The sequence below is a fragment of the Microcebus murinus genome, chromosome 6, assembly GCF_040939455.1.
Source record: "Microcebus murinus isolate Inina chromosome 6, M.murinus_Inina_mat1.0, whole genome shotgun sequence".
Classification (NCBI taxonomy): Eukaryota; Metazoa; Chordata; class Mammalia; order Primates; family Cheirogaleidae; genus Microcebus; species Microcebus murinus.
This window is the reverse complement of record NC_134109.1, coordinates 107183605-107211393: the sequence shown is the minus strand read 5'-3', so window position 1 is coordinate 107211393 and position 27789 is coordinate 107183605. Positions and strand designations below refer to the sequence as shown.

Sequence of the window (27789 nt, the reverse complement as noted above, 5' to 3'; positions counted from 1 at the left end):
GCCTGGGACAGGGGAAGCGGGGAGAGGGAGTGAGAGAAAGAAAGAGATCTCAAAAAAAAAAAAAAATCCACAGGAGTTAATTATGTGTCTGTCCCCATCACACTTTTTCAAGGCTCACCAGTTGGTTATGTGTTGTAAGGTAGTTAATCTTACCATCTTCAAATAATAATTGTCTCTTTTTAATATATAAGCCTTTTATTTATTTTTCTCGCCTTTGTGCGACGGCTAGAACCTCCAGGAAATGTTGAATAATCGTGGCGGGAGCAGGCATTCCTCCGGGTCGCCGTCAGTTAGGCAGTCCGGGGCGCTTCCTGGAGGAAGCGGTCCCAGGACCCAGCCAGCTGCTCCCGCCTGGACGTAGGTCAGGAATGCGGACCTCCGCGGGAGCCTGCGGCGGAGCGGAGCGCGGAGCCGGCCCTGCCGGGCGCACAGCGGGCAGCTCCGTGGGGCGCCGGGCCCTTCCCGCGGGGTGGCAGGCGGTGCGGCTGCGGGCCCCCGCAGTTCCCCGCGGGCCCCAGGCCCTGGGGCGGTCGGCTGGGGCCGGCCACCCCGCACGCCACCCCGCCACCCCGCCGCGCCACTCCGCCACCAGCGCCCAGCGTGGCTGGCACTGGCACTCCGGCGCGGCCTCCAGCCTCCGGCCTCCCGGCCTCCCAGCCGGCCCGCGGCGGCAGAAATAGTTTGTGGGCGGCGGAGGAGCGGCGGGCGAGGCCGGTGTGGGAGTGGTGGCCGCGCAGTGGGGCCGAGGGCCGGCGTCCTGCGCCCCGCCGACCGCAGACGTGCCCGGGGCGCCAGCACCGCACGCGCAGCCCCGCCGACCGCAGACGTGCCCGGGGCGCCAGCACCGCACGCGCAGCCCCGCCGACCGCAGACGTGCCCGGGGCGCCAGCACCGCACGCGCAGCCCCGCCGACCGCAGACGTGCCCGGGGCGCCAGCACCGCACGCGCAGCCCCGCCTGCCCGCCTCGCCGGGGCCGCGGGATCCGGGGAGGCCGGACCCCAGGTCGCGCGGGCCGAGCTGGCTTGTGACCCGGTTCCTGCGCTCGGCAGCGTCCTCCCTGTGGACGGTGGCCTGTCCTCACTGTCCCTCCCTGGGGTGCAGGCGGCCCGGGAGAGAGGAAGGACAGCAGGGCCCGCGCTCCGGCGCCCCGGCCACAGGTACTGCTCCGCGAGGGCGGCGGCCGGGCGCCTCCAGGCCCGCGCTCCGGCCGCCCCGTGAGCTTCGCCGCGTCCCCTTCCTGCCCCGCTCCCGCGCCGGGTTTCTTTCTGCGGTTCGGCCGCGCTCCTGTTCCCGGGACTCCGCACGTCTTTAAGCCTGTGGTTCTGCCCAGACCCTCCCGCTTCGCCCGCGCGCCCTCCTGGCTTCTCCCAGGCGTGGTGCCCACACGCACACTCCCCTCCGAAGTGTGCAGCTCCGCGGGTGCGTGTGTTTACTGACTGTGCAGCCGTCATCACTATCTAATTTCAGAGCATCTTCATCATCCCAAAGAGAAACTCTAGATACCATTAGAAGCCACTCCTCGTTGCCCCCTTCCCCTAGCCCCAGACAGCTACTAAGCTACTCCGTCTACACGGACTTGCCCACTTCGGAAGGAGCCGTATGATGCGGCTGGCTTCTTTCTCTTAGCATCAGGCTTTTAAGGTTCATTCGTGTGGTGGCCTGTGCCAGTGCTTCATTCCTTTTATGGCTGAATTAGATTCCATTGTCTAGATACACCACCTTTTGTTTATCCATTTGTCAGTCCATGGGTGCTTGAGTTGTTGAGATTTTTTGGCTATTATGAAAAACGCTGCTGTGAGTATTCATGTATGTACAAGATTTTGTGTGAACATGCCTCTTCAGTTCTCTTGGATATATACTTAGGAGTGTAATTGCTGGGTAGTAGAGTGACTCTACGTTTAACCATTTGGAGAGCCACCAAACTGCTTTCCAAGGCGGCTCGCCATGCACATTCCCACCAGCAGTGTGAGGCCCCCCGCGTCCCACATCCTCACCAGCACCTGCGCCCATCACGGCCCCCCAGTGTGTGAAGGGGTCTCTCATTGTGGTTTTGATTTACATTCCCTGATGACTAATGATGTTGAGCGTCTTCTCATGTGCCTCTTGGCCATTTAATGTCTTCTTTAGAGAAATGTTTATTCAAATATTTCCCCATTTTAAATTTTTAATTGGGTTATTTGTCTTTTTTATTGTTGAACTGTAAGAATTGTCTTAAAATTTTTTAATTGTGAGGCCGGGCGCGGTGGCTCACGCCTGTAATCCTAGCTCTCTGGGAGGCCGAGGTGGGCGGATTGCTCAAGGTCAGGAGTTCAAAACTAGCCTGAACAAGAGCAAGACCCCGTCTCTACTATAAATAGAAATTAATTGGCCAACTAATATATATAGAAAAAATTAGCCTGACATGGTGGCCCATGCCTGTAGTCCCAGCTACTCAGGAGGCTGAGGCAGGAGGATCACTTGAGCCCAGGAGTTTGAGGTTGCTGTGAGCTAGGCTGATGCCACGGCACTCACTCTAGCCTGGGCAACAAAGTGAGGCTCTGTCTAAAAAAAAAAAAAATTTTAATTGTGGTAAAAAAAACAAACCCACATACCATAAAATTTACCAGCGCAGCATAACCATTTTTAAGTAAAGAGTTATTAATGTTAAGTATGTTGACATTGTTGTGTAATCAATTCCTAGAACTTTTACATCTTGCAAAACTGAAACACTATGTTGATTAAACAACTCCCCATTTTCCTCTCCCTTCAGCCCCTGGCACCCACCATTCTTTCTGTTTCTGTGAATTTGATTACTTTAGATACCTCATAAAGGTGGACTCAGGCTGGGTGCAGTGGCTCCTGCCTGTAATCTCAGCACTTTAGGAGTCCAAACCGGGAGAGTCATTTGAGCTCAGGAGTCCCAGGTTGTAGTGAGCTATTATGATCCTTCGACAGAGTGAGACCCTGTTTCTAGGGGGAAAAAGTGGATTCATGTAGTATTTGTCTTTTTGTGAGGCTTATTTTACTTACTATAATGTCCTCAAAATTGTAAGAGTTCTCTGTATATTCTGAATACTAATTCCTTATGATTTGCAAATCAGTCATATGATTTGCAAATAGTTTCTCCCAATCTGTGGATTGTCTTTCCTGGTGTCATTAACAGCACAAATTTCTAACTTTGATGAGTTCCGATTTATCTTGTTCTTCTGTTTCTTGTACATTTTATTTTATTTTATTTTTTTATTTTTTTTCTTTTTGTTTCTTGTACTTTTGATATCATATCTAAGAGACCATTGGCTAATTGGTCATAAAGATTTACACCTATGTTTTCTTCTAAGAGTTTTATAGTTTTAGCTCTGACAATTGTGAGTTAATTTTTGTGTACAGTGTGAGATAAGGATCCAACTTTATTTTTTTGCATGTGGAATTTCAGTTGCTCAACATCATGTGTTGAAAAGACTATTCTTTTCCCCATAGGTGTTGACATTCATGTTGATAGCTTCTATTCTTTGTGTACTCACTTTCCCTGGGGGATCTTATTAGCTCCTGTTCTCATTTGTGGGCCATGACTCAGAAATTTATCCCTCCAGCCTAGACCTTTCTTCTGAGCTGCTTAGTCATATACAAGTATAGCTTATCTCCCAGACATGTTCAAGACTGAACTCATGGTTGGGCAAGGTGGCTCACATCAGTAATTCTGTTAATAGCACTCTGGGAGGCAGAGGCCGGAGGATCACTTGAGATCAGGAGTTTAAGACCAGCCTGAGCAAGAGCAAGACCCCATCTGTACAAAAAATAGAAAAATTAGCTGAGCATGGTGGTATGCACCTGTAGTCCCAGCTACTTGGGAGACTGAGCCAGGGGAATCACTTGAGCCCAGGAATTTGAGGTTGCTGTGAGCTATGATGATGCCACTGCACTCTAGCCTGGGCAAAAGAGTGAGACTCTTTCTCCAAAAAAAAAAGAAAGAAAAAAAAAAAAAAAGACTGAGCTCATGATTGTTTCCTCCAAATATGCTCTTCTTCCAGTATGTTTTTCCTTATTTTGTTTCAGCAAAACAGCCTGATATCCTGCTTACTTAAGCCAGAAACCTAGAATCACAATCCCCACCTTCCTTGCCCCCTACATCCAGTTGATGACCACATCAGGTCGGTTCTATTTGGAAGCACATATTCTGCATCCATCTCTGGCCCTCCATCACCACTACTGCCAAGTCCAGGACATCCTCTCTCTGCTGAGCTGCAGCCTCCTGACTGATCTGTCTCCATGGAAAATTTTACACACACACAAAGGGTGAGAGAGTTGTGCGGTGGATCCCCTGTATCCGTCACCCAGCTACAATACACAGGGTCATTTCTATTTCAGTCAGTATTCACCCTCCGCTGCCTCTACCCTATTTCCATTGGATTACTTGAAGCAAATCTGTGTGATCTTTTTTTTAAATTTAATTTTTATTTATTTATTTTTGAGTAGCTGGAACTATAGACACACCACCATGCCCAACTAATGTGTGATCTTTCTAGCACAGAAATTGGTGGACACTACCCTGTTTAAATCCCTCTGTTGGTTCTCCATTGCCTTCAAGATAATAGTCAAAACTGTTGCTGCTGTCCGCGGGGCCCTGCATGATCTGGCTCTGCCACCTGTCCAGCCTCTTGCTCACACTTCATGGCTCACTTCTACTCTCCAGAGCCAGAGGCTCTATTTATTTCCCTTCTACGTGCTGCACACCTCTGGCCTCAGGGCCTTTGTGTGTCTGACCCCCTTCACTGTGACTCCCCCAGCTAGGCCCCTCTCCAGCTGGTTAGCATCTGTCAGCTGTCAGCTCCTACGCTGCTGCTGCTTTCAGAAAGCCTTCCCGCCTCTCGGTGGTCGCGGCAGGACTCTGTGGTGGACGTCCTCCGGGGACCCTGTGCTTTTCCTTTATAGCTGCAACACAGTTATAATTCTGTCTTGGTTTATGTAAATATTTGTTCATGTCTGCCTCTCCCACCAGGCGTTTTGGGGACGGTGCCTTGCCTCGCCCCTCCTGGCACACACAGCACTTACAAGGGCCGAGAGAACAGCGGGCATTCACCGGCCTTTGCAGAGGGACGGCCGAGAAGCCGCAGCCCTGTGAGGCCCGAGCTCCTGCCAGCCTCCCCTGGGCTACGGGCGCTCTGACCACAGACGGCCAGTGGCCACCTGCAATCGCCCAGTTTCTGGCCTCTGCGTTTTCCCTCAGACAGCATTTTTTTCCCTCCTGGGTTGTGACTTGCTTGTCCCTTTGCCGGGGAGTAACTGGGGCCCAGAAAGTGACAGTGGCCTACTAAAGGCCCCTGCGCAGTGAGAAGTAGTTCCAGGCCTGCCTCCATATCCTCCCACCCACCCACAGGCCCTTTCAGGACCCCGAGACGCTTCAGACTTGCCTGTGGTCCTAAGAAGAGCCTGGTCGGTCCACAAAGCCAGACTGACTCTGAGGTGGGTATCCCAGGGTGGTTGGGTATCTGGGCCGTATCCATGGATGCACAGAGCTGACTTGTCCCCCGAGTAGCCACACCCCCTGGCAGCCCCAAGTAGGGATGTCTGCGTGGCTACGGCTGTCTATGGGCCTCCCCTCCTCCCCTCAGCAGGCCTGGCCAGAGGGTGGCCACCAGAAGCACAGGGGTGCTCTGTTCCTTAATGAATGTGAGTCTGTTTTTAGACTTGAATGACCCGCTTCTTGTCTGGAAATGGCCAAGCCCCAAGTGGCCTGCCAAGAAAAAGTGGTCTATAACCAGGCCCAGGGGCCAGCTCCAATGGATGCTGCTATAGCGCCGGGCGCTGCGGGATGAGGCCAGCAGCCAGCAGGGCACTCTCTGCAGAACCAACTGCCTGCTTTCTGGTGCAGCCTGGGCTTTGTAGAAAATCCTGGATATCCCCAGGAGTGAAGCTTTCCAGTTTCGGCTGTTTGTCTCTGTCTGTCTCCCTGGTGACTGTTCTCACTCTGTAGTCCTTTGAGCTGGGCAGGAGGGGCGCAGCAGCTGCTGGCCTCAAACTTCTGGTGGAGGGAGGAGAAGAGGGAGAGGGAGCCTGGGAACATGGCTGGGCCTGAGCTGGGGGAGTGCCCCTGGGCCTAGACTGGTGGGGGGGAGCCACTGGGTGTGGCCCAGGCGTAAGGAGGGCCTTGCTCTGGGCTGTGGTCCCAGAGCAAGGATTCAGACTCGCAGGGCAAGTGTGGCACGTTGTGGATACAATTGGGGCCCAGTGGTGCCCCTGTCTCCTTTTCCCACGGGCAGATGCACTTAGAGGTATCCTTCAAGGGACATGGTGGGATGTGAAGGCTAACTCAGCTCTCAAGTGGTGCCAGCAGGAGATGTGATACTGGCCCCCCAGACCTGGCCATGACCTCATGGCCCTGAAGACCTGCAGTTCAGGGAGGAGATTTCCCTGCCATTTTATTTATTTATTTATTTAGAGACAGAGTTCAGGGAGGAGATTTCCCTGCCATTTTATTTATTTATTTATTTTGAGACAGAGTCCCACTTTGTTGCCCAAGCTAGAGTGAGTGCCGTGGTGTCAGCCTAGCTCACAGCAACCTCAACTCCTGGGCTCACGCAATCCTCCTGCCTCAGCCTCCCGAGTAGCTGGGACTACAGGCATGCGCCACCATGCCCGGCTAATTTTTTGTATATATATTAGTTGGCCAATTAATTTCTTTCTATTTATAGTAGAGACGGGGTCTCACTCTTGCTCAGGCTGGTTTCGAACTCCTGACCTCGAGCAATCCTCCCTCCTCGGCCTCCCAGAGTGCTAGGATTATACGGGTGAGCCACTGCGCCCGGCTATTCTCTGCCATTTTATAGAGGCACAAACTCAGGACCAGGGTGGAGCTAGCAGCACAGCTGAGTGAGTTGCTGTCACTCCAGATCGTGGACCTGTGCCCCAAGGGCCTCACTGCTTGCGGACACTGAGGAGCCCTTTTGCAGGGAGCATTTGTTTAGTCAGTGAACAGTTATTGAGCACTTACTGCATGCCTGGAGCTGCGTGAGGCCCTGGGGATGAGAGATGACTAACAGGCAGCAGCACGGGAAGAATGGAGAGCACACAGTGTCGACATCGGGAGGGGCTCTGCTCTCCCTGTGGGTGCAGACCCGGCTCAGGGAGGAGAGGTGCGGGGCGATGAGGGTGGGGGTCTTCATCGCGGACAGAAGCCAGTTAGCAGAGCAGAGCCCAGGCAGACCTGGGAGGGGCAGTTCATCAGCACCCCCTCCCCACCCACCCACCCCGCCAAGTAGGGACAGCCAAGCACCTTGCTCTGAATCCCACCGCCATGAGGAGCTGGGCCCTTCCGGTGTGTGGAGAGAGCTGAGACCTGGTGGGAGCTGGGGAAAGGGAGACCGGGGCCCATTAACCAGGGGTGATGCAGTCATCCAAGCGGCTAAGGGCTTGGCTGACCAGGTCCGGGCTCTAGTGACAGAACTGGGCAGTGGGCAGCATCTTAGAGGCTGAGGGTGGGAGACAGGGCCAACCTTGATCTGGCTCTCCCAGTGCCACCTGGTTGGGAGGACCCTGGGATTTCTGAGGTTGCTGCAGGTGGAAGGAGTTCTTGCTAGCACCAGAGCTCAAAGGGGTCTTTGTTCAGCCTGGATGCAGCCACCCCCGAGGGCTGAGCCAGCCCACGCCTACTCCAGAGCTACCAGCTCTCCCAGAGTGTTTACGTCCTTGAGTAGGGAAGAAAAACACTTGGCGGGGTAGTGTCTGATCTAGGGAGCCCTGCTATCCAGAGGAGCTCTGCATGGTCAGCTCAGCCTGAGAGACCTCCCTTTTCTCTCCCTCAAACTCCCTCTACTGGGGCCTTTGGGGAGGGTTGAGGCCTGGCCCTGCAGCAGGCAAAGCTACAGAATGGGCGGAATTTCCGAGCCCTGCAGCCCTGCAGGCAGTGTGCTACAGTGGAAAGAGTACACGTTCCTGCCGGACTGGGCTATCAATTAGAACTCTACCACTTTCCAGTTGTATGGTCAGGAGCAAGGTGCTTTGCCTCTGGGACTCAGCTTCTTCATCTGTATAATGGGATGATGCCATCTCTTTTGTAGAACAAGAGCTGAACTGGGGATTAGAGGAATCATGAGCCAGATCTCGTCACCTCCCTTCTCCCCAGGGGCCACCCCAAGAAGGAGCTTGACTTGGGCTCCAGGGGCTTGACTTGGTTTGAACATTCTCCAGAGTCTTCTCTTCATCCAGGCCCTTAAGGCTTCCTGGGGGGATGGCTACAACCAGGCTTGGGTGTCAGACAGACCTCCATGGAGTCCTGGCGCTGCCAGTGACTGTGTATGGGCAGCTGAGCCTCCATTCTCCACCCGTGAAATGGAGGTAGCACCACCTGCCTCAGGTTAATGGTCTAAGTGACATCACTTGTGTGCCCTGGTTTGTGATCTTTGGGCAAACCAGGCATGGAGGTTTCTTGTCTGGCTACAAGGGCTAGGGCACTGGAAGTTAGCGGGCCTCCAAGGGGAACAGACCCTCTTTGCTACCTCCCAGACTGGGGGCCTGGCCCATGACCCCTGCTTCTCTCTGCACTCTGCTCCCTCATCCTTCATTCTAGGGCCAGTCTCTGGTGCCCCAAAGGCTCTGCTCCAGCGTGCCTGCAGCTCGTACCCTGCCATGCTCTCTCCTGCCCCACCACTCCTGGCTCCACTCCTCCACGTCTTCTCGGATTTCCCAGTCAGGATTCATTAGAAAGGGAAGCTGACGGACCAGCTCATCTTTGCAGTCTGAAGAGGCTGCTTGGTGAGCTTGCAGAGGGCTCTGCTTGTGTCCCAAGCACGCCAGGGTTCCGCCAGCTGTGGCCAGGGCCACTTAGTAGGCCTTGGGAAGAAGGGCCCCTGGCACTCCACATGCCTCTTCATCGCAAAGCTGCTACAGGGGGTGAAAGGAAAGTAAGCCCGGTGCCGGCCAAGGTGTTCTCTGAGCCTGTCCTGGGAAGCAGGCACTGTGGCTGTGCGGTGTTCTCTGAGCCTGTCCTGGGAAGCAGGCACTGTGGCTGTGCGGTGTTCTCTGAGCCTGTCCTGGGAAGCAGGCACTGTGGCTGTGCGGGCGCCCGCCCCGCCCTGCTGGCCCCCAACTCACTGAGCCCTTCATGCTCAATCTGGAACTCATTGTACTGATAGGATTTTCTCCCCTTTTCTAGAGGTCAATGGAAAGGACAAAGTAGTTATCATAGATAGAATGCCAACTTAGAAACTAAAAAGTGAAAAAAGAAAAAAATTAAAAATGAGGTGCAGCATCAGCAAAAGTGCAAGACAGCAATAATAGAATTATTTTTGCAAAAGAAGGAAGGAAATTACCTTTTATCTTCAAGTTTTGGCATGTTAGTTCAGCGTGGTGGCTCACACCTATAATCCCAGCACTTCAGAAGGCCAAGGCAGGGGAATCACTTGAGGCCAGCTTGGGAAACAGTGAGACTCCCCATCTCTACAAAAATTTTTAAAAAATTAGCCAGGCATGGTGACATGTGCCTGTAGTCCCAGCTACTTGGGAGGCTGAAGCTGAAGGATCACTTGAGCTTAGGAGTTTGAGGCTGCATCAAGCTGTGATTGTGCCACTACACTCCAGCCTGGGTGACAGAGGGACACCCTGTCTCTAAAAAAAAAAAAGGTTTTAGCTTGTTGAGGATGAGCCTGACTCTATCCACATTGTCCGTGTTTGCACTCAGGAGAGGTCTGTCACTCGGTTTCTAGGCTGTTGGGACTGCGGCCCCGAGAGAACATGGGGAGGCTCTCGGGAAGGACACTGGTTCGGAGGGGCCACTGCCACGTGGGAAAGCTGATCTTGTTACTTCCTTGGCACAACCTGGGAAATGGGCTGTATGGCCTTACAGATGAAGGAAATCTGTATTAACAACGGGCGCGGTGGCTCACGCCTATAATCCTAGCACTTTGGGAGGCTGAGGCAGGAGGATCGCTTGAGCTTAGGAGTTCAAAACTAGTCTGAGCAAGAGCAAGATCCCTTCTCTACAAACAATAGAAAAATTAGCTGGGCGTGGTGGTGGGTGCCTGTAAGTCCCAGCTACTCAGGAGGCTGAGGCAGGAGGATCGCTGGAACCAAGGAGTTTGAGGTTGCTGTGAGCTATGATGACACCACTGCACTGTAGCCTGGGAGACAGAGTGAGACCCTGTCTCGAAACAAAAAGAAAAGAAAAAATGATGGGATTCCCTGCCTTTGCAGGAACATTCCTGAAGCTCAGGAGGGGCAGGGTGAAGGCTCAGGAGGCTGAGGATCCCAGGTCCAGAGCCCAGGCAGGTGCATTGGCCTTGGAGGAGGAGGCATAGTTCTTTCTCTCTCTGCTCCACAGAGAAAGGAGGAGTGGGGACAGGATTCTTCCAGTGATTTCTTAACATTGGCTGTGGGTTTAAAATCACCTGAGAGCCTTTAAAAGCCTGAAGCTGAACATACACCTACCTTATGACCCAACAATTCCAGTCCTAAGTGTTTACTCACAGAAGTGAATACTTGTGTGCACAGGACTGGTAATAGAATTTTCATAGCAATTTCACAATCAGCAAAAACTGGAAACTGCCCAAATGCCTATCAATAATAAAATGAATAAATTAAAGTATATCCATACAAAGAAATTCTAAGAACTAGTGAAAATGCATAGCTCACAGTTGCATGCAGTTCGGTGGATGATTCTTTCAAAAGCATTGCCAAGGAAAAGCAGCCACATAAGAGTAGATGTAATATAATTTCATTCATATAAAGCGCAAAAGAAGCCAAGGCAATCCATGTTGTTGGAAGTCAGGGTGATGGTTATCCTTGGGGGGAGCAGAGAAACCAGCAGGAGCGGGAGGGGCTTCTGGGTGGCTGGTTCCCAGGTATGTGTCCATTCGTGAAATACATTAAATTGTACAGTTATGTTACGTGCACTTTTCTATATTTAAAGTATGCTTCAATGACAGCTTAAGAAATATTTAGTTACTTAAATGCTACTTTCAGAGATTCTGATTTTACTGGTCTGAGACAGAGCTCAGGTATCATTTCTTTTTTTTTCTTTCACACATTAGAGTTAATAGGAGGGTGTGTTTTCTCCATGGAGTAGGAGCTGAGCTGGTGCCGAGGGAGAGGTGAGGAAGGGGTGGGGTACCTGGGTGGTTTGGAGCAGCTACCGGGCAGGAGGAGCCCCCGACCAGGCTGCTGAACCCCAGTGTTTGAATTTCCATCCAGGTCAGATGTCCACACAATTTCCTGTCCCTGGATGGCTGTTTCTGTGGTTTCTGGGTTTGTGCCCTCAGGGGCCCACTGCTATGATGTGATTTTTGTTTGTAAAACAGTGTTGTTTCAGGTCTTTCCTTGGAGCTCACTGGGGCCTAGTGTCCTGCTGGCTGCACCAGAGGGAGGAGCTGTCCCTGGCCTGGCCTTGAGAAGAGCTGGCAGGTCCACAAAAGCCAACTTAGGAGAGTGTGGTTGCTTTTCTGGGGAGCAGATGCCCAAGGGGACAGACGCTGCTGGCTCAGGCCACTGGGTCTGGCTGAAGCACTGCTACCACCAGAGGCTTGGCTGAGCCCTGGAGGGAGGTTTGCCCTGTGGTTAGGCAGGGATGGGTGTGGGGACAGGGCCGGGTAAGCTGGGGGAGTGTTGCCTGGGCATGGCCAGCCCGGGGCAGTGCGGCCCAGGGGACCCTTCAGGGGAACAGGAGGGCCAGCCTGTGCTTCCCTCAAATGCCCCATCCCATCCGGGCACTTTATCCTCTTCTACGTTCTGCCTGCCACCTGAGTTCCCCCTTTGATCAGTGAACCAGCACGAACTGAGCGCCTGTGGTGCAGGCCAGAGCGCCTGCAGGGACGGGTCCAGCTGGGGCTGACCCCTCAGTCCTGTCCTTTCCCTCCTGCTTTCCTGCCAGGTGTCAGTCATTCACTGTGGCCCTTCACTCTTACTGCCTGGCTTTTTTCTCTCCTGCCTTTTGCGATGTCATCATCTCTCTTTCTGTCTCTCCTTCCTTCCTTCATTCATTTAGCAAACAGGCTGTGTGCTGGGGCCTCAGAGATGTACAAGACACGCCCGGCTGGAGTTCAGAGTCAATGAGGGGAGACAGAAGTGTAAACAGGCAGAGTCTGGCATGGTAAGTGCAGGGGCAGCATGGGGAAGGCTTCACAGAGGAGGTGACATTTGAACTGGGGCTTGTAAGATGACCAGGAGCTGCCCAGGTAGCATGGGAAGGATTCCAGGCAAGCCAGTGAGGCGTGCAGGTATGCAAGGAAGCTGAGGCAGCTGGCTGTGCTGCAGGGGAGGGAGTGCTGGGTGAGCCTGGAAAGAGAAGCAGGAGGGTTCGGGTGAGGAACCGTTGGGGGCTAAAGAAGGAAGGTGAGTAGGAGAGCGCAGGAGCGGCTCTGGGTGGCCCTGCTGGCGGTGTGCAGTGAGAACGGGGCATGTGCGCTTGGGCAAGGCTGGGGCAGGTGTAGTCAGGGAGCTATTGCCAGCATCCAGGAAAGAGCTGATGGTGGCCTGCACTCGCGCGGTGTAGTAGGAACAGAGAAAATAGGTGGTTTCATGGGTTATCCTCGGGGGTGGAGGGCTTGGGGCTTGACTGGTTGTGGGGTGGGGAGAAGAATGAGTTGAAGACTCTGGCTTGGGTAACTGAGGAGAATAGGGCCTTTCATGGGCCTGTTCTCCCATGAGTGGGTGCTCAGAGGAAGCAGCTTTGGGGGGATGATGCTAAGTCACTTTGACGGCAGGGTCTGAAGCTCAGGTAGGCACGAGGTGTCAGGTTGGATAGAGATGTGGATTTGGGAACATCCGCCTGGTGGGGTTATTTTGAGGCTGTGGGAAGTAGCTAGACTCTTGCATCTCCGGGCTCCCTACTCACTGCCTTTTCCTCTCCTGGCCTGTCTGTCTCCCCTCTCCTGGCGCCTCCCTGGGCTGGCAGCCCTCAGGCGCATGCTGTGCTAAGCTCAGTGAGGATTTCTTTGGACACGGGCTTGGGAGCAGCAGACGCCTGCTGTGCCCTCGGGATAGGCCTTCAGACTAGGTCAGCAGGGGAAAAGGGCCTCATCTAGGGTGTTTTCCAATCTTTCATGCTCCCTTTAATATCACAAATACTGCCTGGCCTGGCTCGGTGGCTCATGCCTATAATCCTAGCACTCTGGGAGGCCGAGGCAGGAGGTTCGCTCGAGGTCAGGAGTTCGAGACCAGCCTGAGCAAGAGTGAGACCCTGTTTCTACTAAAAATAGAAAGAAATTATCTGGACAACTAATATATATAGAAAAAATTAGCCGGGCATGGTGGCGCATGCCTGTAGTCCCAGCTACTTGGGAGGCTGAGGCAGAAGGATTGCTTGAGCCTGGGAGTTTGAGGTTGTTATGAGTGAGGCTGATGCCACAGCACTCTAGCCCCAGCAACAGAGTGAGTCTGTCTCAAAAAAAAAAAAATACTGCCACTCCCCTGTTTCCTCCCCCTCATGATGGTAATTATATTTTTTATGGCTTTGATTGAAAAAAATAGATACAGATTTCAGGACCTTGCTATTGATTGACTCCGGATGAGTGGGAGGGTGGTTCACACCCACAGGGCGTGAGCAAACTAGCTAGATTAGAAGTCTGTGGGTGGGAATGGACAGAGGCCACCACAGAGTGGGGGAACCAGGCTGAGCCCCCTGCTGTTGAACCCTCCCTCTTGGTCCCCTGGGTCAGTTGGTGGGAGGGGGTGCTGCCTGACTGGTTTTGCTGGGGAACACTCAACAACCACTTTCCTGGACTTTTTCATGTGGCATAATTCCCATTTCTTTATTTTCATTCATTTAAACAAACACTGTAGGGAGAAGACAAGACTAACTAGGAGAAAGTCTGAATTGAAGATGACTTTGAGAGCAGTGCTGGTTTACTCATTTTGGCTGCAGGCTGGGTCTCTGGGCCAACAGCGTTATCACAGGAGAGGTTTTCTTTATGTAGATGCTGCAGGAAATGCACACAGCCGTCCTGCCCTCACCTGCCCTCACCGTGAGCAATACTTGTTCCTCAAACACTCCAGTGCCTGCTCGCTGGGCAGCACCGGGCTCAGGGTTCAGTGACAGGCAGGGCAGAGTCCCTGACCTCCTAGAGCCCCTGGAGATGGACAGCCCGGCATGCCAACAGTGTGATGAGAGGGACACTTCCGATTAGGGTGCTGTGGGTGCTTGAAGTAGGGACTGCTCACCGAGGCTGGGGGAAGCCAAGGGAAGCTTCTGTCCCTGAGAAAGTCACATTCGGACCTAAGGATGTGTTTGGTTTAGAATCCATGCAAAGACATGATTATTCACACAGGATTCTATAATCCATGCAAGATTATAATCCTACCCAGTTTGTAAGGCTCAACTTCCTTTTCTCTAGGAAGTCTGCAGTGATTGCTTCGGTCCCCAGGGATCTGTGTGTCTCTGCTCCTGCAGCCCAGAGGACTCGAAGGAACAGGCTCCTTGTCTCTGAAACTACGATTCAAGCTCCTTCTCATTGTTTCTCCATTTTATCTCTTGTCCATCCTTCTGGCTGGAGCGGATATTCTTTGGAGCTGAGCCCACATGCTTTTCCCTGGTGGCCCAATGGATTCACAGGACTGCAAGGCTCAAGCTCTATAATGGCTCGATGATTTGGCCTATATATGCTACTCCTTAGGGGACTATCCTACAGAAGGACTCAAACCAAGTGAGAACCAGATAGATGGAAGAGATAGATGGAATCTACTACATAATAATTAAACACAAGTACAGCAAAGATACCACAGACAAAATTAAAAGACAAATGATAGGTTGGGCGTGGTAGCTCACACCTATAATCCTAGCACTCTGGGAGGCCGAGGTGAGGCGGGTGGGTCACTCAAGGTCAGGAGTTCGAGACCAGCCTGAGCAAGAGTGAGACCCCCATCTCTACTAAAAATAGAAAGAAATTATCTGGACAACTAAATATATATTTAAATATATAGAAAAAATCAGCTGGGCATGGTGGCACATGCCTGTAGTCCCAGCTACTCAGGAGGCTGGGGCAGGAAGATCACCTGAGTCCAGGAGTTTGAGGTTGCTGTGAGCTAGGCTGACACCACGGCACACTAGCCTGGGCAACAGAGCCAGACTCTGTCTCAAAAAAAAAAAAAAAAAGACAAATGACAAATTGGGGGAAATATTTGTAAAAATCATAAGCTAAGGATTCATATTCTCAATAAAGAAATTGTACAAATGAAGAAAGATTCTGGCCAGGGGTGGTGGCTCATGCCTGTAATCCTAGCACTTTGGGATGTGAAGTGGGGAACCCTGTGAAATGTGAAATGATGGAACCAAACCAATCCAAAAATTAACTCTGAGAGTCAAATTACTAGCACGATCTGTCACTTCATAAGATTCAGTGAGAATGTATTGATATGTGTGCCAAAACCCTCTATAAGATTGAGATGGAGGTCACCAGGCCATAAAACTGGCTGGGCTGATTTTGTGGGTGAGGTCACCTGGCTCTTCACTGTAACACTGGGCACAGCCTGTCTCTCGGCAGGACTCAGTTTCCTAATTTGTTCAATGGTATGCTGGGAGGGGGTCAGATAATTCTCTGAGGGTCCTGGCAGGATCTTGGACTGAGAAGTTGATAACTCTGTTCTTGAAGAAGAGTATGATTAGGCTGGGACTAGAATTTTGGGAGGCCAAGGCAGGAGGATTGCTTGAGTCCAGGAGTTCGAGACCAGCCTGAACAAGAAGGAGACCCCCATCTTTACAAAAAATAGAAAAATCAGCACCTGTGGTCCCAGTTATGCGAGAGGCTATGGCAGGAGGACCGCTTAAACCCAGGAGTTGGAGGTTGCAGTGAGCTATGATGACACAACCGTACTCTAGCCCAGGCAACAAAGTGAGACCCTGTCTCAAAAAAAAAAAAAAAAAAAAAAGAAGCGTGTGACTGAACGTTGCGATTTATAGGGTCCAGATCTCAGCTCCTTAGTGCCTGAGGGACCACTGCACTTGACCTTGTTACCTCTTCCTGACCACTTTGCTGCCCTGGCTTGTCCCTGCTTCTTGGCCACCCGCTCATCCTTTTTTTTTTTTTTTTCCTGAGACAGAGGCTCACTCTGTTTCCTGGGCTAGAGTGCTGTGGTGTCAGCCTCGCTTACAGCAACCTCAGACTCCTGGGCTCAGGCGATCCTCCTGCCTCAGCCTCCGGAGTAGCTGGGACTACAGGTGCATGTTACCATGCCCAGCTAATTTTTTTCTATTTTTAGTACAGACAGGGTCTCACTCTTGTTCAGGTTGGTCTTGAACTCCTGACCTCAAGTAATCCTCCCTCCTTGGCCTCCCAGAGTCCTAGGATTACAGCCTGAGCCACTGCACCCGGCGAAGCCTGTGATCCTTGGTCAGTCCCTGGGCCTGCTCAGTTAGGGCTACTTTAACTGCTCGGGCTTTATTGGTTCCAAGCCTGGAGAAGCATGGACAGGGACACTCTGTTCTTTGGAACTATTTGGTGGAGGCAGGAACTGAAGGCTGTTGGGGAGCCCTACCTGCCCAGGGAGAGAAAATCTCCTCCCTTCTGGGTCCCCTCTCCGGGACATTTTGAGATGGTTTGGTTCTCATGACTGAGCTCTCCTGACTCTGTCCAAGGCCACGTCCTGGTGCGGGGCAGCTCCTCCCTCCGGGCCACACTCACCTGTAGGCTGACTGGACTCCGCCTCCCACATCTTCAGCTGCATCAGCTGTTCGGCTTTGATAAGGCCTTCTGCGCTTGGTGTCCTTTCCCAGAACCTGACAGTTTATAGTAACTCTGCCCGGGTACTCCGAAGTCTGCTTTGAGGTGTGAGCAAGTCTTAGAGTCGCCTCTGCTGACGTGCCTCCTCCAGGGTGGAGCTGGAGGCCTCCCTCCACCCGGCCTAACAGCTGCCTGGCGCTCCGGATAAGTCAGACAGATTGATTTTCCTCCCAGCCCAGGCATAACTGCACTTCAGGCTTTCAGGGAAGACTGTGTGAGACTCCCCCCCACGTCGGCCGGCCCAGAACCCCTCCCTCCCGAATGTGACGTCTTCAGCCTGAGTATCAGAGCCTGTCTTGGGTGGGGGACAGAGGCAGTGCCCTGCGTATGGTGGGGCTGGTGGGGAAAGATGTCCTTACAAAGTGCCCTTCCTGATGTGCCCGTTTCTCCCTAGCAACCAGCAAATGTCTGGAAAGACAGCTTCTCTGAAGAGCCCTGTGTCCTGCACAGAGGACACCGACAGTGCTCAGGAGCCCCTGGACTACAGGTGAGGACCCCTTCCCAGTCAGATGTACATACAGATTGTGGGGTGGGAAGGCCTCAGGAGGTGACATGTTAGAAAGGGGACCTTGCAGCTGAGTCAAAGGGGACCCTTTGCCTGGGGCCCCTTCCTCCTGCCTCTCAGGCCTGTCCTGGTGCACTGGGATCTAGCAGAGTCCAGGCTTCTCAGGTTACCAGCCTCCTCCCTGCTCACCTGTCCTTTGCCAGGGCAAAGGTTTGCATTTCAGTGCCACGCCCCTTCCCCAGCGTGGTGGCCTCCCTCAGGTCAGGTGAGTCTGTGCTGAGCTCCTCACTGCAGAGGACACAGGGAGGAGGCTGCAAGGAGGACAGTCCTGCTGGGAGCATGGCCAGTGGCCAGGCCCTGGACCTGTGAGTCTGACAACTGCATCTCTCCCTCTGCCCAGACTCGTCCCTATTCCTGCGCTGCCCGCTCCTCTACTTACCCCTCGGCCAAAACATGGAAGAGGGTCTTGACACACAGGGGTGGGCGGCTCCTAAGCATCTCCGGGAGAGTGAGCATACGTCCTAGGGGCATGCTGCTCACCCCCATCTGGGAAGGAGGGCTCTCAGCGACCCCACCCTGCATCCAGGAGTGTCCTTCCTCAGGGATGAGCTATGTGCTCGCTGTACTTGTCGCTTGCTGTGCGCCCTAGAGAAGGGCCCTAGTCTCCAGTCTCTCCCCAGCTCTGGCTCAAGGCCAGGGCAGAACTGGCACTGAGGACGCATGGGCAGGACTCAAGGGTTCCTTGTCCCTGGAATGGAATGTCTCCTTTGCAGTCTGCACTGGCCAGAAAGCTTGAAGGGTGAAGAGATAAAGAAGTGCAGCCGAGAAGGGGTAAGTGTGGGGAGGCTGACTTCAGGGAGGGGGCCCTGGGCTGCCTGAATTCAGTGGCTCCCTGGCCACCAGGCCTGTCACCAGGAAACCGGGAGACCTGAGTGGGTGTCCTCTCCTGGGTGGGAGTGGTGTATCCCTTCCCGTCACAGGCTACCTGTCAGGACCCGGCATCGCCAGGAGACAAGCTGTGCTTGGAACTCAGCCCTCCACACCCACTGGCTGTTTACTGTTTGGTGCTAAGTTCCCAGGAGAGGGGGCTGTGGCATTGTTTCCTGCTGGCTGGAGCAGGGCCCTTTTGGTGGTCTGATCTCTCAGGGCTTCTCAGACCCAGCCCGTGTGTTTGCAGACACTACTGAGTAAATACAACCAGCAATACCACAAGCTGTTTAAGGACATCCCTTTGGAGGAGGTGGTTCTCAAAGGTGAGCTGTCTCCCTGGTGTAGCTGGACACGCTCAGGGGCCTTGGGTCAGGTCCTCTACTCTGAAGCCTCCAAGGCACAATTTAGATATGGGAACTGGCCGATCTTTGGATGTAGTTAGTCGTTTTTTCTCCAAAAGTGGGGTAAGACTGGGCTGGTTTGGAATATGAAGTTGGATTTGTAAAGGTTTTCTTGAGGACATGGCAGAGCTTCCAAATTATTTTGGCTCTGCTCTTATCAGTGACTGTTCTTCCCTGCTCAGGCTTCTCACTGAGCATGTGAGGGCTTTTGCACACTCAAGGCAGGGCAGAGGTTGGGCATGGTGGCTCACGCCTATAATCCTAGCACTCAGGCCAAGGCGTGGGAGGATTGCTTGAGGTCAGAAGTTCGAGACCAGCCTGAGCAAGAGTGAGACCCCATCTCTACTAAAAAAAAAAAAAAAAAAAGCCAGGCAACTAAAAATATGTATAGAAAAAATTAGCCGGGCATGGTGGTGCATGCCTGTAGTCCCAGCTACTCGGGAGGCTGAGGCAGAAGGATTGCTTGAGCCCAGGAGATTGAGATTGCTGTGAGCGAGGCTGACGCCACGGCACTCACTCTAGCCTGGGCAACAGAGCTAGACTCTGTCTCAAAAAAAAAAAAAAAGGCAGAGCAGAGTGAGGCGAGGGCTTTTGCCTGAGGTCATGTGAATCTAGGCATGGAGACCAGGGCAGGAACCTGCCTGCTGGCCCCTGCGGGGCGCAGGTGGAGAAAGCAGCAGCATCTAGCAGTGTGGTAGGGAGGAGGGGCGTCAGGAAAAGAACCCTTAGAGTGCTGAGGGGATGGGTTGTTTGGGGCCTCAGATGGGGAAGGGGGAGGAAGACAGGCCCTCAGGCTGGACTCTGGATCCCTGAGTGTGAGGACCCAAGCCCTGAGCTCCCGGCTGATTTTGCTTATGGTACATCTTCTCTTCTGTGACTTCCCAGTGTGCTCCTGTGCCCTCCAGAGGGATCTCCTTCTCCAGGGTCGGCTCTACATCTCCCCCAACTGGCTCTGCTTCCATGCCGGCCTCTTTGGCAAGGATATCAAGGTAGTAATGAGGGGGAAGGGCCACCATGGCCCGGTGAGGCCCAGCCCCAGCCCCAGCCCTGTGGGCATGCCTCAAGCCATGCCCGTCCCTCCGCATGCGGGGCCCTTGGTGGAGCCTCTCACTGGTTGGACAAGCAGCTTCGAGGCATCCCATCCAGTGTCCAGGGAAGTAGCGCTGCCCCTTCTAAAACAGGGGCCCCCATCTAGACCCCATATCTGGCCTGAGCTGGTTCACAGCCAAATTATGCTGCCTCTGGGTATCTCAGAAATGCCTTCGGAATCAGGGAAGGATATGTATTTAGGGGGAGCCACAACTGTGGCCAAGAAGTAGCTCAGGGAATTGCATTACTAGAGTGAGATTCTGCAAAGCAAGCGTCCTTGGCCTCCTGGATAACAGGGATCATACCTAGGAGAGCCCAGAGTGGCATGGACTGTCAAGGCTGGGGCAGAGGGGTGAGGGGAAGCTAGATGAGAAGGTAGATGATTCAGACACTTCCCCAGGTGGAGCCAGGCCTCTTCATGGTGTCCATGCTTGGCTCATAGCCAGCTATGGCTGGGGTCCTATGGAGGGAACAAAGGGACTTGGGGGGTGAGTCCTGAGAGAAGCATGCTTCTCCCTCTCAGGTGGTCATTCCCGTGGTGTCTGTACAAATGATCAAAAAACACAAGATGGCACGGCTCCTTCCCAATGGACTGGCCATCACCACCAACACCAGCCAGAAGGTCCGTGAGTCTCTGGGCCAGCGCTCCCTTGTCAGTCTCCCCATCCCATCCCCAGGAGGTCCCAACCTGATTGGAGCACTCTCCCAGGTCTTTACTTTGCTCCACCCTGCAGCTCTCCAGCAAATATTTTAGGACATGTAACAAGCTGGAAGAGAGGTTCCTAGGCAGGGTCTTGTTGGCTGAAAATCCCCACGGGCCTGTCCCCAATTCATGGAGGGGGGCTGCTGGCACAGTAAGGGGTCTCATCTCCCGCCACCCTTTCTGTTTTTTTTTCCATGTCCCAGTATGTCTTTGTGTCACTGCTCTCCCGGGACAGTGTATATGACATGCTGAGGAGAGTCTGCACCCACCTCCAGGTATGGAGCTCAGGAGTGGGAGCTGGGCCAGGGAGGCTGCTCAGGCCTGGACTCAGGGCTTGGGACGGGGTCAGGGGGAGGGCGGCCCATCTCTCTAGCACAGGGAGCAGGGGCAGGGGCCGGGGAGTGAAAGGCTTAGGCTCAACGTCCCGGAGGCACTGCTTGTGAGCATGTCTTTCTGAGGCCAGTGGGCCCTTGTGTGTCCACGTGAACAGATGCTCCTTGACTTGCGATGGAGTTATATCTTGATAAGCCCATCATAAGTTGAAAGTATCATCAGTTGAAAATGCATTTAATATGGTGTGCCTAACCTAGCTTAGCCTACCTTAAACATGCTCAGGATATACACATTAGCCTACAATTGGGCAAAATCATATAATACAAAGCCTATTTTATTGTAAATTATTGAATATCTCATGTAATTTGTTGAATACTGCACTGAAAATGAAAAACAATAGTTGTATGGGTATTTGAAGTACAGTTTCTTCTGAATATGTATTGCTTTCGCACCATGGTGAAGTCGAAACAGCCCAAGCTGAACCATTTTAGTCGGGGACCATGTGTGGATCTACATGCCCTTGTAGAGGGGCAGCAGCACGGGAGAGTCAGGCGCCTGCAATCTGCCCTCTGCTCCAGCGTTAATGGGAACCCCCTGCAAACACTGGGAGCTGGGCTTCCCCAACCCAAACTGGCTTATTTGGAGGTAGAGCTATCTTGGAGAGTGCTAATGCTTCCCACACCTGACTTTGCCAGTTCCAGATGGACAAGTGATCCTTGTTCCCTTTCCTCCTCAGCCTTCCAGCAAGAAGAGTCTGAGTGTAAGAGAATTTCCGGAGGAAGCAGCATGCAAGTCTCTGGTGAGAGCTGAGGCTGGGAGCAAAGACTACTGGCCTGAGAGTGCCTGTAGCTGTGAGGTGCCAGGGCCTCCCAGGAGGGGCCCACAATGCAGAACTGGGGCACCAGGCTCAAGAGCCAGTGGCCATGCTGTGCTGGGGCCCCCCTAAACCTGTCACGCCCGACCATGCAGAGCCTTGGCAGATTTGCCAACTTGAGAACAAAAGTCCAGCCCCCAGAACACTGGCCAGGTTGGGTCCCACGCCTGTATGGACACAGGGCCAATAATCCAGCCTGTCTCCTTTGGCTGAGTCAGGAGGGCCTTCAAGAGGATAGAGATATCTCCGGGAAAGAACTCCAAAGGCTATCACTGAACCCAGACAAACTTATTTTGGGTTGGCTGAGGTCTCAGCAGTTTCTTTTGGCAGGTGGGGCCCGGGTAGGCAGAGCTGAGTTTCTAGGGCAGGGATAGAGGTAGAAATGACCCCAGGTTGTTTGAAGTCTCCTTTGGTAACAATTAAGCATTTAGCCAAGCATGCAATATGCATGATACCATGCGGGGAATAGAAGGTGATGTTCCCATTTTTGTTGATGGGGACTCTAAGTTCCCCCTGCCAAGGTCAGTGACTTGCTCAGGGTCAGGGCCTGGAATAGAAGGAGCCGTAACTAATCTAAGACACATTGTGCCAAGCACTTGGTCGTGTACCTGGGTTGGCTTACATCTAAGATCCCACTGTGGTTCTATACTAGCAGCCTTCAGAGACATTGTTTCCTGGCCAGGTGGCTAGTCACACCAAGAGAGCAGATAGGAAAGACATGTGGTTGCTATGGCAACTGTCCCCCAGCCTCTCATACCCGCTTCCATCCCTGGCCAGGCCTTCATGTGGGTAATGTCTGGAGAAAGCTCTGATAAACCTGGTGTGGGCCCCTTAGGCAAGTGAGATCCCAAGGGCCACTGCGAGACAGCTTCTCCTCTCTTTTTTGCAGGAAGTCTTCATCCCCGAGATGAAGTGGAGAAAAGTGTGCCCTGCCTCCAGGTCCCTGTCCCTCCCAGACAACATTCCTTGTATCCCTCAGGCATCCATGGACTCCACGGACAGTATTTTCCCCTCCAGAAAGCCTCCAAGGTCTGGTGAGTTCAGGGGCTTGACGATGGCAGCTGCTCAAAAGGCCAGACTTTCTCTTTTCCCAGTGAAAAGGCTCACAGCCAGCAGGGCCTCTTGAGAGCTGATTCTTTCTTTCTCCAAATCCACATGGAAAAGTCAAGAGCCCGAGCACCTTCAGAAAATGGGGGGAAGTGTGCCTGCCCCATGCTGAGTGTGCTCCTGTTGCAGAGAATGTTGTCTGTGAGGAGGACGAGCTGGAAGAGGAGCCCAAGAGTGACAGGGAGCTGAGGCTCTGGGACTACCGGCTCTTCAAGGTCTTCTTTGTGCTGTAGGTGACTTTGGGGGCGGGGGCAGACCCACCCGATGTCTAGGTGTTTGGAACAGGGGCTTTGGAATGTGGGGAGATCACTATCTAGAGCCAGGGGAAAGTTATGAGTCAAATTTCAAGCTCTTGGGTGGTGTCTGAAGGCCACATGGCATGCCCTTCTGTGGCAAGAGAAAGTCTCTCCGTTTTTATTCATTACACCCTGTAATTTAGGGTTAAGACTGTGCAGTGGGGAGGGGCAGGATATGGAACAGCTGAGAGAAGGAAAAGTTGCTCCACTGGATTGGGAAGGAGGAGGCTGGCAAGATTGGAGAGGGCCATCAGCTGAAAGGAAATACTGACTAGGGAAAAGCATGGCCTCCCCACTGCCCACCACCAGAGCAGTTTCTGGAACCCCTGACTTGTCTGTACCTCTGTCTAAGGACCAGTGGAGTGCTGAGCATGGTAGGAAGTTCCACAAAGAGCCAGCTTTCCCTCACCTTACCCCATTAGCCTCCTCTGGCTGTGCTGGCTGGGTTTTGACTGTCAACCTCAGTGCCTGCTGGGGAAATGGGCCTGCCACCTTAGGGCTCAGACAAAGGGCCCAGAACTCCTGCTGGGCTGCAAGACCACCTCAGTGGGGATGTCTCAGGACCCCCATGTGGCCTACTGGGAAGAAAGATGCCCAGGCCTGAACACAGCTGAAGGACAAAGGGTTCTTTAAGTCTTCCAATTGCAAGAGTAGCTTAAGGCCCCACTATTTCTGGTGAGCCTCCAAAATCGCCCCTTTTCTGGAAAAAATATTCAACTCTTTCTTGCCCCTCTCTCTCCAGAATCTGCTTCTTGGTCATGTCCTCATCCTATCTGGCGTTCCGCATCTCCCAGCTAGAACAGCAGTTATGCTCCTTGAATTGGGCTGTCTCAGTCCCTGGGCACAGGTGAGGCCTTTTCTCTTCCTAATGCCTGTGGGATTGAGGGTTGAGGACAGGGGCCAAAAACCTAAGGTCAGGCTGGCTGGCTGGACTTGTTTTAAGCTGGTTTGATGGCCCTGGCAAGGCTGGACAGTGTGTGCAGGGTACACAGATCCCACCCTGGCCCACTCTCAGTGGGGGCGTGGAGGAGAAAGGTGTCACTGGCTCTTCTGCCCATGTCTTCTGCCTTCTGGGCTTTCCCTGATCTGGGCATCTTTCCTGTGTGCAGGTAACAGCCACGTGGCCTTTGTCCCCACTCCTTCTCCAAGAAGATTCTCTGGTGCTAAGTCTCCACCATGATCTCCTGGGTTTATGCTGCTGCTGTGCTGAGATTGAGTACGAAGGAAAATATTCCAGATCCCTCCCCTTTTCCCCAACTCTTCCCCCACCCTCAATGAGTGATCTGAAGTACTGTTTATGGGGTAACTGGCTCCTACAGTTTCGGACTCAAACAAGAAGCCAGAGTTTTTGGAACCAGCTAAGGAATTCTGTACACTAAGGTTCAACTACCACTTAAATGAGAAAAAATTTAACCTCCTTGGAAACAGTTCTGGCACACAGGCCGAACACTGGAGGACACCTCAAGGGACAAAGCCATGCTTTGATACCTGGAACATGGCTCTCTGTCACATGGCTCACTCCAGTGGTGGGGTCAGAGGCCAGAACACAAACCAGCAGTGTGGGCTCTGCTCCCCGGCGCTCTCTCCTCTCACGGGCTTCGCCTGCTGAGGGCTGTGAACGCAGAGAGGAGGGCTCGTGGCCAGGATTCCAGCGGGAGGCAAATTTTCATGCTCTGGGCTGAGGCTCTGCGCTGGCCCCTCATGGGGAGGCTGGCTGAACCTGGGAAGATGCTGCCTGCCGCAGGGGATGGTGGCAGGGGCTGGGAAGGAGAAGTCCTAGAATTCCATGTTCTCAGCTCTCATTTTCTAGTGGGATAGGTGGAGCAGGGCCTTTGATCACTGTGGCCACAGACCTGGTATTGGGTCTTGCCTGGTGTGCCGGACATTTTCAAGGTGTCCCAGGCCCTGGAAGTAGGGGATGGGAAGGATGGAGGGCTTTGATTTGAGGTCTTGCTGTGTACTTCCTGCCTGACTGCCTGCTTCTTAGGCATGGCCGAGGGCAGCCCGTCAGGGAGGGGTGGCTGGGCAGCCAGGTGTGTTGGTGTTGGGCCACCACAGGGCAGGGCTCACTCGCATCACCTGTAGTCAGTGTGTTTCAGGTCATAGAGGAAGGTCCTCCATTTCATGGGGTCTATTCTCCATTAATTAGGTGGTGGTGTCCAAGGTGGGCCTGGTGTAATGCAGGAACCAGGCCAATGGGGTCCATCTGATACCTCTGGGGACAAAAGAGATAGGGGAGGAGAAGGGTGGGCATGGTGGTGAGTTTGCCTTAGAGATTCCTCCTTCTCTGTCAGGGCCTTCTCTATTCTTAAAAGCTTCCCTGTGCCCCAGAACTCTGGTCTGATCTCCCTGGGACTCCCATCTGCTAAGATAGGAGGGCCTTAAGTTAGGAGGCCAGAGGTATCAGGGAGAGTCATTGGTGATGGGGTGGGTGGTGTCAGAAATAGCCACTGTTTTCCCCTCTTCAAACACTGAGAGGTTAACTAGAGGAAGAAATTCAAGTGGAAATTATTTATTGCAGAGCCATGCTTATCTGTCCTGTTTATTACAAACCCAACTGAGGATTGAAGGGACTGACAGGAAGAGACAACTCCCTGAGCTCAGACTGGAGGTCTCTTCATCCTCTTCCCATCCCTGTTTCTAGGATTAAGCTTAAAGTCTGGCTGTGTGTGTTGCTTGCACCAAATCTGTATGTCTCAGGTGAAACTCACTGTTCCATTCTCCTTACAGTGCCACGCTGGATATCCATCCAGTGTTTTTTTTTTTTTTTCTTTGAATCAGCCCTTTTTATCAATATTTTCCATCATATTTTCAGGGAAATAACCCTCTTGCCCTAGCACTTCCCCTCCCTGGTGGGGGTGAACAAATCCATTCTCTGAGCCTTGCTAGGTTGAGCCAGAGGCCACAAGAGGTGCCAAGTCATGGATAGATGTGCCAAGATGCTGGTGAACCTGGTTTTCAGCTATGTCTCAGGCTCAGAAAGGGCAAGAAGCATGCTGTAGGGTAGGTGGTTTTGGAGGCATGCTTGGGGCCCTGGGCTTTGAGTGGTGTGGCTGTGCCTGTCTTGCAGGAAAGCCTTCTGTCTCTCCCTTTTGTCCCCAGCCTGGTCCTCTGGGGCCACTGTACCTTCTTTTGTGCCCATTTATAAACTATGTATATTTATACAGAGCTGCTTGCATTGGCTGATGCTCCTCTAATTTCCTCAAAGTTTGGTTCAACCACCCTTGGGTTGTTCCACTATGACCTTAGCTTTTTAAAATATTTTAAAATAAAAAACCTGATTTTTCTAGTGTCCTATGGTATGGAAAGTTCATTTTTGTCCTTTGAGTATTCACTAAAGGTAATCTTACTGACATACTCAGCACCAAGGTGACTGATGGAGCCCACGTCATTCCAGAATCCCAAGTACTCTGCTAATCTCAAAGGACTTTAGCTGAGCTGGCTTACATCTCAGGTGTATGGGGAAGGGTGAGGGTGGCCCCAGTAAACCTCTACAGCCTTCTGCCTCTGTTGGGTGGACACTGGGGATGCTTCCCCATTTCTCTTGGGCCACTCTAAAGCCATGTGCCTACTGAAATAGTACCATGCTTCTGATTCAGGAATTAACATATATAACGCAGCCAGAAAACTCCTGTGGCCTTTTCTATGACTTAGAGCCTAGATATGGAGGTAAGATTACAATTTGGGCCATGTCATATTTCTTCTTTTTCCTGCACTGCCCCCCTTTAGTAGTGATTCATTCAATCAATAAATATTATTGAGTCAAGACTATATGCCAGGTACTAAGCCAGGAACTGGAGATATAGCAGTGAATACGTCAGGCAATGTCTGTGTCCCAGTGGCATTGAACTTACATTCCACGTAAAAGTAAATTCCAAGTAAATATGTAAACAAACAAGGTAATTGCAGATTGCAATTAAGTTCCATAAAGGAAAGAAACAGTGATATAGATAAAGAGGGAGATTACTTTAGAAGAAGTGATCCAAGAAAGTTTTCTGAAGTGACAATTAAGCTGATTCTTAAAGGATAAGGAGCCAGTCATGGGAGCAGCTGGGAAAAGAACATTCCTGGAAGAGGGATCAGCAACTGTAAAAGGTAGGAAAAGGCATATATGTCCCTAAGGAACAGAGACACTGCATGTCAGTATCCTAGGATACTAACCAAATGGGAGAGTAACATAAAAAGAAGTTGGAGAGGTCAGCTCAACAACAGCTAACCAAATGACACAAACAACCAAATGACCCAACAACAAACAACCAAATGACCTGAAGTGACATTTCTCTAAAGAAGATATACAAATGGCCAATAACCAATGAAGGGATGACCAACATCACTGTTCATTAGGGAAATGTCAATCAAAACCACAGTAAGATATCACCTCACACTCATAAGGATAGCTACTATCAAAGACACTAAGTGTTGGCAAGGATATGGAAAAATTGGAACTCCTGTGCACTATTAGTAGAAATGTAAAGTAGTATAACCACTTTGTAAAACACTATGATGGTTACTCAAAAAAAATAAAAATAGAATTACTGGGCTGGGTGTGGTGGCTCACACCTGTAATCCAAGTACTCTGGGAGCTGAGGCGGACGGATCGTTTGAGCTTAGGAGTTTGAGACCAGCCTGAGCAAGAGCGAGACCCTGTCTCTACTAAAAAAACAGAAAGAAATTAGCTGAACAACTAAAAAATATATGTGTGTGTATGTGTGTATGTGTGTATATGTGTATATATATATATATATATAAAACTTAGCTGGGCATGGTGGTGCATGCCTGTACTCCCAGCTACTCGGGAGGCTGAGGCAGTAGAATTGCTTGAGCCCAGCAATTTGAGGTTGCTGTGAGCTAGGCTGACGCCACTGCACTCT

The 27789-nt window shown here is 52.3% G+C and overlaps 1 protein-coding gene across 4 annotated transcripts; it reads left to right on the top strand.

The window, feature by feature from the left end:
• The first annotated feature begins 1205 nt into the window (after positions 1-1205).
• Positions 1206-27609, top strand: GRAMD2A (GRAM domain containing 2A). Of its 4 annotated transcripts, none has more exons than XM_012768263.2 (12): positions 1208-12056; positions 17075-17167; positions 17959-18016; positions 18363-18438; positions 19402-19505; positions 20129-20227; positions 20512-20583; positions 21378-21440; positions 22405-22549; positions 22752-22851; positions 23661-23765; positions 24028-27609. In XM_012768263.2, the coding sequence occupies exons 1-12, from the start codon at positions 12016-12018 to the stop codon at positions 24029-24031; spliced, it is 960 nt and encodes a 319-aa protein (XP_012623717.1). In that variant the 5' UTR covers positions 1208-12015; the 3' UTR covers positions 24032-27609. The 4 variants fall into 4 exon arrangements, with proteins under 4 accessions (XP_075860642.1, XP_012623717.1, XP_075860643.1 ...); XM_076004528.1 differs by having other exon boundaries at positions 14299-17167; XM_076004527.1 differs by lacking the exon at positions 24028-27609 and having other exon boundaries at positions 1206-12056; positions 23661-23769.
• Positions 27610-27789: the final 180 nt, after the last annotated feature.